At 45.4% G+C, this 15200-nt stretch overlaps 1 protein-coding gene across 1 annotated transcript; it reads left to right on the top strand.

Moving 5' to 3' along the window:
- Positions 1-269: 269 nt before the first annotated feature.
- Positions 270-14600, top strand: NUTF2 (nuclear transport factor 2). Its single transcript, XM_015817545.1, has 5 exons — positions 270-368; positions 6571-6694; positions 7005-7076; positions 8589-8687; positions 13705-14600. The coding sequence occupies exons 2-5, from the start codon at positions 6596-6598 to the stop codon at positions 13816-13818; spliced, it is 384 nt and encodes a 127-aa protein (XP_015673031.1). The 5' UTR covers positions 270-368; positions 6571-6595; the 3' UTR covers positions 13819-14600.
- The last annotated feature ends 600 nt before the right edge of the window (positions 14601-15200 follow it).

The following is a 15200-nucleotide window of genomic DNA, read 5'->3' on the forward strand; positions in this document are numbered from 1 at the left end:
GGAGTCGGGCCTCTAATTCTACTCAGGCCGAAGCTCAAAACAATCAGTCAACCTCTCCTTTGGCACCCGAACCCCTTTCCTAAGCAGCCCCTTCGGGTCGGGCGCCTCCCCGCGCGGGGCTTGCTGGGAGCTGTAGTGCCCGCCTTTTGTCCGCCGAAAGCCCAACGGCAAAGGAGCGCCAAGAAACTCGCCTTCCCAGCAGCCCGGGGAATGGAGCCGCGCGCCCGCCCGCCAGACAGACAGACAGGGGGGCGTGGCCGGAAGAGGCGGGCCGGCGGGCGAAGCGGCGAGAGAGACAGTGAGGCTGCGCTCGGGGGCTTCGGGCTCCGCTCGTCGCCGCCGCCGCCGCCGCCATCGCCCTCAGCCCGGTAAGGAAGCTGCAGCGCGGGGGCCGCGGGGCGCCTGAGGCGGGCGGGCGGGGAGGCCGAAGGGAAGGCCCAGCCGCGGAGGAGGCGACCCGCTTTGCAGAGGCTCAGGCCGCGGGCCTGCGCTTGGGCGCTGCCCCCTCTTTCCCCAGCCTCCCTTAGGAGAGGAGAGGGAAGGGCCGGGAAAGGGCGTGCCTCCCCGCCTCGAGAGGCTCTTTCAATCCGGGGCGCCTCTTCTCCTTTCCCCGCCCTCCGCCTGAGACCTGCCCCCCCCCCTCCTCCTCCTCCTCCTCCTCTCCGGCGTGCGCGGGAAATGCACGTGTGAACGGGCCAGGTCCGCGCCCCGGTGGTCCTGGGCGGCCACGTGCTTTGCGGGTTCCTCCTGGAGGCGCGCGATTTGAAAGTCTTCCGGGCTGGGCTGGAAATGACTTCCTTTTTCTCCCCCCCCCTCCTTTTTTTTTCCTTTTTTTCCTTTTCCTTTTTGCGGCCGCTGCTTTTGAGGATTCGGGATGGGGCAATTGGGCAATTGAGTGAGAAGCCGTCCCCTCCGGTCCTCCTCCGGTTATATCCCCTTAAAAAGATTAATAATAATAGTAATAATAATAGTAATAATAATAATAATAATAATAATAATAATAGTAATGATCTTTCAAAGGGAATGGCCGGTGTTAATTGTGCACGTGGTGTACGGGTGCCGCGTGTTGTCGATCTCGGGGTGGATCAGCCTGCTTCTCGGCAAAGCAATTCCCTTTTCTTTTTTTTTTAGACATAGAATTGGGATTTCCCCCCCCCCCCTTTTTTTTTCCTTTTCTTTTCAAGTAGGTCTGTATCAGCGTCTTTCAAACTCGGCAGCTTTTAAGGTGTCTGGACTTCAGAAGGGCCCCAAACAGCATGGACAATCCTGAGAGTTGAAGTCCACGTTTTTTTTAAAAAAGTTGGCCGAGTTTGAGAAAAAAACCTCCCAAGCTACATCTTATGGGAAGTTCTTTAAGGTTTCCCTCTCGATTTCATGCAAAGATAAATGACAAATGCGAGATTGGGTTCATAAATAATGTTTCTAATGAAAAATAATGGGATGCTTGAGGGATCTGTTAAAAGTGGTTAAACTTAACAATGACTGAACGGTAAGAGAGTATAAGCTAAGGTGCCCCAAAAAGCCCTGCATCAAAGTTATAAAATTGAGCTACTGTACTAAACGTAATAGAAATGTGTTGGCACAAATGAATTAGGACATGAAATGGGCAGCCTAGAATCGTCCATTTTTTGGCTGGATGGAGTCACTGAAGCAGTAGAGGTGAACTTAAATGGACTCCAGAAGATGGTAGAGGACAGGAAGACCTGGAGGAACGTTGTCCATGGGGTTGCGATGGTTCGGACACGACTTCGCAATTAACAACAACAACAAAGCTTTGAGAAAAATGAGAAAGATATCCAAGCAGGGAGGGACAAGTAAATATGCACAGCTTCCTAATGTGTGGGATGTAGAACATAAAACCTAAATATCTATAAATGTTATATGATCAGAAGAGTCACATGCCAAACAGTTTGGTAGTTAATACAGACCTTTGCAATCTGATGCCTTTTGAATGGATCAGTTATAACTCTTAAGTTCCCTCTCTAAGTATAGTTATTGGGCTGGATGAGGATCTCAGGAGTTGTCACAATAGCACCAGTTTAGCAAAGTCTGAACAAAGACATGGCTATACTTGTCTATTTTTACGAGAAAATACAAAGTAACATAAGGCTCCTTGATGTGCATAGCAAAAAATCCAGATAGCAAAATTTGGCAATTCTAAGTAGAGCTGCTATATGTACATTGGAAGAACCAATATAGTTCAAGTGCAGGTGACCAGAAGATAGGCTGATGTAAATTGGAAAGTGGCTGATTACGCTGCATTTTCTTTTAGAAAAAAAAAATTAGAATGGAATTGTAAAATCTCTGGGTTTGTGCTTCTGTATTCTGACGGACTTGCCGACAGTGATTTTTATAAGTAAAAATTTTCATGACTGCCCATCTCACAAAAAAGTGATTCTGGGCGGTAAACATACATAAAGCTCCTCTTATTTTTCCCCCCAGCAACATCCTTCTGAGGTAGGTTGGGCTGAGAGAGAGGAATTGACCCAAAGCTTTCCGTGAATGTTTACAGGGATGGGGCTAACCTCACTTCCTGATAAGATTCTATAAGTGGAGGAAAAATTTCATAAAGGTGGGCACCGTGGCAGAGAAAGCCTGCCTTCTGGGATCTATCAAGTGTAGTTCCTTATAAGATGGGACCTGCAGCATGCCTTTTTGCAAGATTTGATGGGATGGCCAGATGTAATTGAGGAGAGATAGTCTCTCGGATAATCCAATAACATGCCACAAAGTGCTTTAAAGATCAAACCAGCACTTTGAATTGGGCCTGGAAGCAAACTGGCCAACAATGCAGTTTGTGGAGGAGAGATGTGTTGCATGCCAATCTAGGAGCACACATAACTCCACGCTGCACCATCTGAAGTTTCCAGATACTCTTTAAGGGCAGCCCAATGTAGAGCAATTACAGTAGCCCAGTTGGGTGGTGACTAAGGCATAAGTGACAGTGAGCAGAGTCCCCTGATCCGGGAACAGCTACAACTGTCACACAGCACAAAGCTGTGTAAAGGCCCTGACTTGCCATCTGCTTTTCAAGCAGGAGTCAGGAGTCCAGAAAGAACCCCAGATTGCACGCAAGGCCATCCCATCCAGCACCGAAAATAATGTTGTCCTAGAATTGTACAGCCTCAAAAACTCAAAGCCATTCAGTCTTGCCAGGGTTTAGCAGAAGTCTGTTGTTCTCCATCCAGACTCATAATCACTCTGAAGAGATGTGCAACATACAACTAAGTCACGGGCTTCAGTTTGTCAAAAACTCTAGAAGGATTGGCACGGACGTTTGCTTTTCATAAGATAGAATCTTACTGTCTTTTACATACTTTTCTGTACCCTGAAAAAGTTTGGTCAGCCTTGCCGATGGGTTTTGCTTTCCTTTCGCCGCTGAACGTTCTAAACGCAGATACTATTACATTTCATTAGAAACATCAGTGTTAAAGTAATATTTTATGTTGGCTGCCCAGCATTTTAAAGAACCGCCAGCTAGCCAGAATCTGTAAACCTTTCTCAACTGTCTGACCACGTTTCCATGGTCACATTAATCCCAGATTAAAATGAATGTGCAAGTCAAGCTGTGTGTACTGTTGCAAAACACTGGACAGATTAAGCTATCTGTTCTGAGCGCTCATCAATCTTTCTTTTACCTTGTTCTTCCCTGCTTCAAGCATTTGTCACCATTAGAGCTATCTAAATACTTCCTGAGTAGTTGTGAAGAATAATTGACCCCTTAATCTTTTTTTTTTTTTTTTAACATGGCTGTAGCCGTTTCAGGAAACATGAGGCAGCTGTTCCGCTGTGCTAATCAGGCGGATTTTTTTTGAGGATCATCTTAGGGGAATTCTTTTCCATTTCAGTCTTTAATAAGTTTACAGGTAGTCCTCGACTTATAACCATAATCTGTTCAATTTGAAGTTACAATGGTACTGAAAAAAATGGACTTACGGCTGGTCCCCAAAGTTATGGCCACTGCAGCCTCCGCTGTCATGTGATCAAAAGTCAGGCCCCTGCACTTCTGACCCCAGGAGCATGTCAGCTCCCCTAATCCCACCTGTCTTCCTCCATCTTTGCCATCTTGAGTGCCTTGCACTCCACCACATACCTCTGCTACCCTCATTGCCTGCAACTGACCGCCATCATCTTCCTCCTGCTGGTGGCCTGGAATCCACACACTGGCTGAGGGGCAGCCCTGGAATAGGGTTGGTGAGCATGGCAGGGTCCTGCAGCCTTGTTTACCAAAGGGATCTCCCCGCTCTCCATCACCAGGCAAAGCAGGAGAGTTGACGGCAGAGAGAGAGAGAGAGACTGTTTTGGGTGGTGGCAGAACTGGAGGAAGGGAAGAAACAGGCTTCCTGCAGCTTATGTGACCTGAGGGAACCTCCATTCACAAAGATCCTCTGGCACCGCCCTACATGCTGTCAGCACTGGGATACCTAGGTAGCCAGGTTCTTCTGGCACGGTGTCCAGGACTGGCGACCTTTCAGGACTTTGGTGGTGGCAGATGGGTCCTGGAATCACAAGCACGGCCAGCCAAGGTAGCAGGTGCGCATCTCCCTCAATCAAAGCGTGCCCTGCTATCTTCCGCAGCCATGTGCGCCAGGGGGTTCCTTCAGTTCCACAAGGCTGCCCGTTCCACATCTCTGGCCATTGGAAAGGTGAGCCACGTGACGGAGAAGAGGATTTGGCCTTTTAAACTTTTTTAATATCTTAAAAATCTTTAAGTGTCTTAAGGTCTTTTTCAGATTGGCTCCCCTTCTCCCATCCCCTCCATCAGCTGGATTGCATTCCTTTCCCAGACCTTACTCCTCAGCTCTTGTGTGCTTTTCCCACTCAAGTGTTTGCAACGAAAAAGCTTGAGTTTTTACTTAGCGGGAAGAAGGAAAGACCCAAGGCACAAAAGAGAGTACGGGGGCTGGTACAGAGATTTTAGCATCAACGAATACACTTACTTATTGGCGGCGTCCAACGCAAACACAACCCACTGGTCGATCCTAGGTAGCCAGAAAAGCAGTGGGGTCGGGGAGAGTTCTCACGCATCTTTCCTTGATTGGCAGACGCGCGCCACTCTCCTCCTGATTGGCTGGGGTATTGCGCATGCCTGCCACAGCATTGCACATGCCCGCCAGGGCATTCCCCTGTTCTGTGAATCTCACTGGCTTTGCAGGACCAAGGTTGGACCAAGAGTGAGCAGAGGCCTTGTGCGTAGGTTCAGTTGGTGCTGGGCTTTCATCCACTCCTAACTGAAGCCCAGAGGCTGGTTTTCCAGGAGCAACACGAGCTGCAGAGTGCTTCCCACACAGCCTCCCACCTTTGCTTAGACCAGTGGTTCTCAACCTGTGGGTCGGGACCCCATTTGGGGTCGATCGACCATTTCACGGGGGTCGCCAACCAAGGCTGTCCGCCATTTTTTTTGTCCGCCATTTTTCCCCCCTTTTCCGGCGGGTGCCTTACCTCCCTTGGGCTGGGCCAGTTGGTGGTCGGCCTGCTCCGTCTCTGCCGCTTGCCAGATACGCCTCGGCCGGCGCAGGGGGCGGAACCACGCATGCGCGGCGCTCCCGGGCAGGGAAAGTCCTCGACTTACGACCGGTTAGGTAGTCCTCGACTTACAACCGGTTTAGTCCTCGACTTACGACCGGTTTAGTCCTCAACTTACGAGCGGTTGGGGTCGCGGCATTAAAAAGGTTGAGAACCACTGGCTTAGAGAACTGCCTTCTGCTCTCCGACCTCACCTGGTGATGGAGAGTTCTATGCCTTACCCTCCTCCTGCTGCCTTCTCACCCAAGCTTGATAATCTCCCTTTAGCAGAAGAGACTCTGTCAGTCACCACACACATCCCAAAGCTGTCCCTCGGCTCCTGGATCCTGGCCCACCAGCAGGAGGGAGATAGGAGTGGCAAGGGGGAGCAATGGGTATGCGGTAGGTAGTTAAGGAAAAGATGACAGTGTGACAATCACACTGTCCTGGCTTAACCACCACACCTGGACTACTGTAAGAGGTGTGGTCACGTCACCCAATGACAGAAGTTCCAGTTCCAATGTTGGTTGTAGTTTGAGGACTATCTGCTTTACTGCTCTGCTTATAACTTGATTGGATATAGCTTTGCTGTGGTTTATAAGGAGGCGTAGTTTACTATTTTGGAAAAGAATTGTAGTTGAACCTGGGTTTTTTGTTTTTTTTTGTAATTGACATTAACTATCACTGTTTATTAAACACACTTGCTTTAAAAGGAATTGACCCATCCATTGGATGAAAGCATCTTCATCCAATTGAATGCTATTCCATATTTCATTTATGCAGTTTGGTGTAGTGGTTAAGGCATCAGGCTGAATTCATTGTATATTCACATTCCTTCCACTGCTTGAATATTTTTTTTTCAAATGGCGTGACTAGAACTGTAAATGGTATTCTACGTTTTGTCACATTATGGATTGATGTTGATAATAATAATATTTGCTTCTTTTCATTATGTTCTCCTACATGGAATTTGTCTGCTTTTATAACAACTATACACTAGGTCAGTGGTTTCATCAACCTATCCAGAATAAAGCCAAATATCCTATGTTTTTCTTCTACTTCCAGTTGCTGGCTGCACTGAGAATTCAGAATGGGAGACAAACCTATTTGGGAACAGATTGGTTCCAGCTTTGTACAGCATTACTATCAGTTATTTGATACAGACAGGACTCAGTTAGGATCAATATATGTAAGTAACTCTGAAACAGATGTTTTTATTGTGGGCTGTTTTATCATTTACCTCCACCTTCCTTTGGGGTCAATAATGCTGGCACTCTCATAATGTTGTTTAGCAGTACCTTGAGATTAATTTAATCTTAAGCATAATTGTATTTACTCTTTGTCACTAATATATTGCCTGTATTTATCTAATATATAACGATTGTCTTGAATTAGTTTTGACTTGGAGGAAATTACTAATTTATTTTTAACAATATGTTACTATTTCTAGTGTACAAAATATTGTTTCTTCTAAGCAGATTATTGTTTTGTTGTTTCAGATAGATGCCTCATGCCTTACATGGGAAGGACTACAATTTCAGGGCAAAGTAGCTATTGTTGAAAAACTCTCAGTAAGTTTCTGTTACGTTGTAGTTCTAATGTTCAGCCTAAGACGGGGGTAGGCAACCTTGGCTCTTTTATGACTCGTGGACTTCAACTCCCAGAATTCCTGAGCCAGCCACGCTGAGGGGAAAGAGAGAGGTTCCCAAGCTGAGCCACGCTGGCTCAGGAATTCTGGGGGTTGAAGTCCACGAGTCATAAAAGAGTCAAGGTTGCCTACCCCTGGCCTATATCACCATTCCCAAATTCTAGAAATTGTCCCAGCTTTACAGTGAAATAAATGTCACCTTGCAAGTCAGATTTCTTTGGGTGGGCAGCTGCCTGCAGGCCATGAGGTGCCTGCTCTTGGCTTAATTGACCTTTATGTCCTGGACATAGTGATCTTAATGTTTTCATCTAAATCTACTCTCCTGTAAGTAAGCGCCATTGTTTTCATGGCATACTATTATCACTCAGGAGTTTTATTTAAAATGCACAAAGAGAAGCCCACCACAAATTTGGATAAGAGTCTTTTCCAGGAGGTAAAGGAGTGCCATTTATCCCGTAAACCTCTGCATTTCAGGTATAGGTATAGATAGTCCTCAACTTACGGTCACAGTTGAGCCCAAAACAACTAAATGAGACGGAATTCTGTCCCATTTTACAGCCTTTATGCCACAGTTGGTAAGTGAATCACCGCAGTTGTTAGTAACATGGTTGTTAAGTCAGGGGTCCCCAAATCCCAGGTCCGCAGACCGGCCCACAGCCTGTTGGGAAATGGCCGTGCGAAGGAGCGCGCAAAGATCCATTTGCGCATGTGCGAATTAGGTTGCACATGCAAAACCATCCCCTCCCCCACTGCTGCCTGCGGTCCGCATAGCCGGGACGGTTGGGGACCGCTGTGTTAACTACACCTGGCTTCCCCGTTGACTTTGCTTGTCAGAAGGTCACAAAAGGGGAATCACACGACCCCGGGACATTGCAACCGTCGTAAATACGAGTCGGTCGCCAGGCGGCCTGATTTTGCTCCCGTGACTGCGGGAGATGCTGCAGCAGTTGTAAGTGGGGAAAAATGGTCAGGAGTCGCTTTTTTCCCCCCAGTGCCGTTGTAACTTTGAACGGTCGCCAAATGAACTGTCGCGAGTCGAGGACTCCCTGTCGTTCTCACCTAATGGCAGTGCTTGGGACTGGAATTTTCATTGCTAAGTGACCCGGTTGCAAGCTGCAACGTTGCCCGACCAGGATGCTTAACGAGGGAAATTCCAGCGCTTCCGGTTGAGATCGTTAAGGGAATCACCTGTCATTTCCCAAGGCCATCACATGGTCACCACATGCGACCTCCTGCTAGCTTCCCCATCGTCTTTGAGCAGAGGAGGTCGCCCACGGTGATCCCGTAACCGTGGGATCGCTGCAACCAACCTAGGACCATTTGTGTCTGCAATTCATTCAGCGCCGTCCTAAGCTTTGAACAGTCACTAAATGATAAGTGGTGGTCAAATGAGGACGACCGGTAGATCCTTCTGTGTTTCTCCCTTCTCTTTCAGAGCCTTCCTTTTCAGAAAATACAGCACAGCATCACATCCCAAGATCATCAGCCTACTCCAGACAGCTGTATACTCAGTATGGTAGTCGGACAACTTAAAGTAAGTCTGATTTCACGCCTGGGTTGCTGGGAAGAAATAGTTGGAACAGTTTTTGTCTTATCCAGGTGCTTCCCAGATGGGTGAATTTGAGTTTCCAATTCCCCAGACAGTATTGTGAGAGTCCTGATTGGAAATGCTGATTTAGAGTGCTAGTTAAGAATCCGCTCAAAACCTGTTTACGTCACCTGTTTGATAGCTCAGTTTGATCGCCAGAACGTATGACAGCTATAGCCTTAATGTCTCAAGATAGCATCCCAGATAAACCAGCCCGCTTTTGATTATGTCAGTAAAGCTGAATGCACAAACCCGACTCAACTATTAAGTGACCGGGGTTCTTCATTGCAGTTATTATAATTTCTCTCCCTTTTATGCATAACATACAATTAGGGCCCAGTTAGAACAGGTTGCAAAGTCTGTTTATGGTGGCTGCTAGGAAGGAATCGGAGTAATCATCTTTTTATTGCAACCAATTGAAAAGCAGGGCCAGAACTATTTGCAAACAATTTTGATACTCTTTGATTAAAGAACCTAAATGGGAGTTTCTTAATGAAATCATGTGCAAAAAAAAAATAAAAATCCTGTTATCCCATCATGATAGAGCAGGCAGAAGAGAGGATTCCTAATAATCTAAGGCTGTTGAATAAACTAAAACGGGGCACGGCTTATTACATTAGTAGTCCCGCCTGGACTACTGTAATGCTCTCTACATGGGGCTCCCCTTGAGGAGCACCCGGAGGCTCCAACTGGTCCAGAATGCGGCCGCGCGGGCGGTGTTGGGAGGGACTCGTCGCTCCCATGTAACACCGCTGCTGCGCGAGCTGCACTGGTTGCCGGTGGCCTTCCGGGTGCGCTTCAAGGTGCTGGTCATCATCTTCAAAACGCTCCATGGCATCGGACCTGGATATCTCCGAGACCGCCTTCTGCCGCAGATTACCTCCCATCGGCCGGTACGCTCCCACAGAGTGGGTCTCAGGGTGCCGTCAGCCAGACAGTGCCGGCTGGCGACCTCCAGGGGGAGGGCCTTCTCGGTGGGAGCTCCCACCCTCTGGAACGAACTACCCCCAGAGATCCGGGTGATCCCGGATCTCCCCTCCTTCCGCCGCGCCCTAAAGACATGGCTCTTCCAACAAGCGGGATTGGCCATGGGGAATTTTTAGTGGGGTTTTAAGAGTAATTTTAATTGACATAGGCCACAGTAAATATTTCTTTTTAATTAGGTTTTAAACTGGGTAATTTTACTGTTGTATCTGTTTTATAAGGCTGTCAGCCGCCCTGAGTCCGTAAGGAGAAGGGCGGGATAAAAATTAAATAAAATAAATAAATAAATAAGCCTAGTGCAACATGGAGATAAGGAGGGCACATACTGAGTCCAGCAAACCATATAGCGGAATTGGCAAAATCTGCAAGTAACTACAATTCACTGGATATGATGATGTCCTGAAAGATAACTCAGAGGTTTTAGCTGATACAAAATGTAGCAGTCCATGTGCTGTCTGGGCAGCTGTGATACGACCATATTACACCAGTGCTGTGGTGGCAGAATTAGTTGCTCTTGAGGGCTACTCAAGGTGCTGGTTGCTGTCTTTGAAACCTTACAAGTAGCCTTTGCTTAGTGACCCCAGTTGGGACCTGCACCTTCACTGCTACACACCACGGTCGCTAAGCAGAAAAAAAAAATCATGATTGCAACAGGCTTACAAAGTTACGTCCCCTTTGGTCATTTTTTACGCATCTCCAAGACTTGAACTGAATTCAATAACACGATTCATCTGCTCTTAATAAACAATTAACGGGAGAGTGCAGCTTGTAAGTAGCTATAAATATGATGAGCCATGCTGAGCTCTGTTGTGCCCTAGTGTTTCGTGTTACCCCTGATCCTCCTTCACAGCACTGCTTCTTCTGAATATTCAGTAAGAATAGAAAACCCCGTAGATGTTAGCAAGGGCCATAAATATATATATCCCTGTCAGATTTTTGTCAAGGTTCCGGCATTTTGAGATTTTCAAATCATAAAATGTTTTTCTCCTGTCCTGCTCAGGCAGATGATGACCAAATTCTAGGTTTCCATCAGACCTTTTTGTTGAAAAACTTACAAGGGGCCTGGGTATGCACCAATGAAGTCTTCAGGCTAGCACTCCACAATGTTTAGCCTTCTGGCCACCTCATACTCTGATCTTCGCTGCCCCCTCTCTAAGTAAGAAGCGTTCAGCTTGTTTCCTCTGCCCCACCTGATCTTGCAACAGCATGAACATTGCTTGTGTGTTACTTGAGGAGGGTTGCAGTATGACAGTGTGGATTGCTCCAGGTGGATGACTCTCGAAATGAGTCGCGGTGACGTTTTTTCTTTGCAGAAGCAGCTGCCAATTAGTTAATGTAGTGTTGTGATATCGGTCGGTCGCTACTTTTAACACCTTGAGGATACAGGGCTGCTTAGAACTCTGGAACGTTGGCGTGGCACACAACGAAAGCTTGCCTTGTTATGTCTGAAAACTGTCTGCATTCGTGCCTAGAGGTGCAACTGTGCAACTTGTCTCTTACACCAGGGTCCCAGGGCGGAGGGCAGCTTACAGTTCAATCCATTGCGAGCATGCCGTTCATAAACAAGACATTCGTCTCAACTGGAAGAAGTTTCATTCATAAGGAAGAAGGATATAAAAAAAACAAAGAGTGGGCAAATGCAATTGTATTGACTGCTTTCTCTCAGTTAAGGAGGGCTAAAGGATTAGACAAAAGGCATCACAGCAAAGGTGGGCTTAAAGCAGTGGTTCTCAACCTGTGGGTCGGGACCCCATTTGGGGTCGATCAACCATTTCATGGGGGTCGCCAAGCAAGGCTGTCCGCCATTTTTTTTGTCCGCCATTTTTTCCCCTTTTCCGGCGGGTGCCTTACCTCTCTTGAGCTGGGCCCGCTGGTGGTCGGCCTGCTCCGTCTCTGCCGCTTGCCAGCCACGCCTCGGCTGGCGCAGGGGGCGGAACCACGCATGTGCGGCGCTCCCGGGCAGGGAAAGTCCTCGACTTACGACCGGTTTAGTCCTCGACTTACGACCGGTTTAGTCCTCGACTTACGACCGGTTGGGGTCGCGGCATTAAAAAGGTTGAGAACCACTGGCTTAAAGAATGGATTTGGCCTGTTGTTTTCAGAGTGGAGCAGTAGGATGGATCTTGGAATCGATGGAAGAGAATATTTGTAGGCCAGGGTTGAACTGTGGAGTCTTTGGTGCTTTCAGCTTGGCTCTTTTCTTGTAGAGGTTTATTATTCAACTAGCCTGGTCAGTGCTAGGTGATGTTACTTAATTGTGGGTGGTGTAATGAGATGTCTGCAAGAAAACAGCGAAGCTCAGAAAGCACAAGGACTCACAAAGCTTGGATGTGCTGTTCTGCACTCTTCCACTTTGGGTGCTGAGAGAAACAAATAGCAAATTGTTGGTTGCAGAAGGACTAACTTTTAGGAAAAGCTCTCATATCTCTCCTCTATGGTTCTGTGTTGACTTTCCCTAATCTGGCACGATCCCAATCAGTTGGACAGCTGTTCCCAGCCAACACGATGTGCTAGCTGGGAACTCTGAAATATCAAGATGCTTCCATGAAGCTGATTTGACTTCTAAGTGGAGTTTTGCACAGGGGTGGGTAGCATGACTAGGCACACAATTGTAAGGATTGTCTCAGACTACTTTGGGGGGAAGTTGGAAAAATTTCTGAAGCCAGCACAAAAGTTCCAGTTCCAGAACGCAAATTAGTTTGGTTTAACCCAGACTGCCAGTTGTTGACAACATGCTATCCATAGCCGTGGTTCCTTCTTAACTTTATCAAATATTTAACATGTAAATCTAGTTGATCTGTTGTGCTAAGCTACAATTTCTTTAACCATAATTAACTGACTAGGTCAGAACTGGGTGAGTTCACACTCTTCCAAGCCACAAATATGGTTTATATGCGCTGGCTGGATTTACAAAGCATACAAGCATAAGAGTTAGTACAATGTGCAAATACAGCCTTAGCCTTGAAACGCCATGTACCTCAACTTATTAATAATAGCTTACAGTGTAACCTTGTTTTAACAGACTAATTGGGGAAATGTCTATTGTATAAAATGTCTACTATATTAGAGAGTAAATAATTGCACTGAATTGGTCATTTATTACATAAATGATCTAGATCAGTATTTCTCACTCTTGAGAACTTTAAGATGTGTGGACTTGTAACTCCCAGAATTCCCTAGGCAATATGCTAGTACGGGAATTCTGCACAATAAAGAGGTTGAGAAACACTGGTCTGGATTGAAAATTGATCCATTTAATGTGAAGTCCATTGTATCAAGTTCATAGTAAATCAAGGTTTCACTTGGTTGTACTGCAAAAACCAAAAGTATTGTGTTTGCTAGCGTATAGGCAGTTTATTTTCGTGATGATTAATTATATGAGAAGACACAATTCCACCTTAGGTCGTCATAAAAACATCACATCAGGAAGAAGTGTTCCATATTTTATAACTGGAAGTGAAACTTTAGCTCATTATCCAGATTTAAACTTAAAGCTATTCCTCAATTTATGACTGCAGTTGAGACCAGATTTCTGGATTTAAGTTGTTGCAGTTCTAAGTTGAGGCATCCACTTGACCAGACCAACACTTTTGGTAGCAGTCATTAAATAAATCATCATAGTTGTTAAATGAATGCCACAGTCATGTGGACCCATTGTTCCAAATTCCTGGCTGAGAATTTTGGAAACTTATCATCTGAAAAACACTAAATTAGGGAACGTTGAGTAATTATTATGGTAGTCAGGAACTGCACTTAAGTTTTCAGCGGTATTTAATTATTCGTGCCATTCTGCATCATCATGACTAAAAATGCATGTTGTGTTCTTGCACAGAGACAAAATGCCAAATTTTAGCTTCTGTCAAAAAGAGTTGCTGGTAAGGCAAGAAGTATGCATGACGACCTTTGATTCCAGTTATACAGGAATTTGATGCGCTGCTCAAAAGCATCTAAATGTTTGTTTTTTCATTTGTCTTTGCAGGCCGATGAAGATCCTGTTATCGGATTCCACCAGATATTTCTATTAAAGAACATCAATGATGCTTGGGTTTGCACCAATGACATGTTCAGGCTAGCATTGCACAACTATGGTTGAAATGGCATCCCTGAGGCACCTGTCCTTTTTTTTTTCCTCCTCTCCTTCTTACCAATATTAATCACACCCATGGAACATTCCAAATATCATACACAAACCTGCACACCATGGCAAGCAAGCAAGACTTGTGACATACCCTTCCGAAGAGTTTTATGTTGTGCCACTAGAAGAGTTCCTTGTGCATGATGTTTGGAAGTTAGAATTAGCTGCATTTGACAAAGAAAGGGTATGTTTTACCAGCATGCCTTGGGAAGAATCCATAATACAAATGGTCCTGTTTCTGTACTGACAAGTTTCTCTAATAACCCAAAGAAACAAAAAGGATATTAAAGAATAGCCAGCCTGAAGCCAACTCAGATAATTGATCTCTCTCTCTTTTTTTTTGTTGTTCAAATGTTACAGTGCTACATTATACAATAAAACCATGTGATTTTCTTAACAGTTTAAATGGTTGGATCTTCAGTCTGTAAATGGAAAGTCTTGTATTTCCAACTCTCTGTTTGAATTCTCAGTTTTGGGAATATGTGGCTGGACATAAGTTTTTAAGTTTTAAAATTTCCACGTATGCTTTGTGCTCTTGTTTGCTTTGGGTTGGAAGCTTAACGTGGATGTGGCACTGAATAATGGCTTTCAAACCTGAAATGGGAAATCTTACCTCTCCCTGAGAATCATGATGTAGATTTATATTAACTACATGTGCAGCAAGTTTATTATACTGAACCTCAAGTCAATTTTTTTTCTATACTATTATGCAGATATAGATAAAAGACTGTGAAGACCAACAATGCGCATGTGCTTTTTTTGAGGCTTAATTCTCCATGTTATCCTTTCCTAGTCGGCATCATGATATTCTGATTTTGATAATCAAAAGCTGAGTCGTCATTGCATTCAGCATCTTCAGGGCACCAGTTTCAAAATGAGATGTTACCTTTGATCCAGATCAGGAGAGTGCCAGATCCCATTCCGTATTGCCTGTCGCTTATTTTGATATCCCAAGTGTCTGCTGCATCCTGGTTGCAATAAACAACAGCTAAGTGCCACCAGTAGCACCATTTTAATGGTCCAGTTGGGTCAGTATTTGAAGTTCTTTTTGAAGTACCATTTGCTGCAAAGCTGATAAAAGTTACAGAAAAGAAATGTTATCTTCAAAATGGCCAGATTGTTCTTCTGGGTGTTTAAATTCATAGGCCTTACGCCATCCCAAGTCTATTTTTCTATTTTCTAAACTTAAAAGTTTAAAGCTGGGCTGGCAATCAGGTTAACACAGCCTAATTCCACATGCTAACGAACAGCAAAAAAAAAAAAAGTATGCAGTTATTAATCATTGATGTTCAATTTTGGAAGAACTGAGTTCAAATTCATTAATTTAGGCCCGTGCCTGT

The sequence above is a fragment of the Protobothrops mucrosquamatus genome, unplaced genomic scaffold (assembly GCF_001527695.2).
Source record: "Protobothrops mucrosquamatus isolate PMUCROS unplaced genomic scaffold, P.Mucros_1.0 scaffold605, whole genome shotgun sequence".
NCBI classification, from domain to species: domain Eukaryota; kingdom Metazoa; phylum Chordata; class Lepidosauria; order Squamata; family Viperidae; genus Protobothrops; species Protobothrops mucrosquamatus.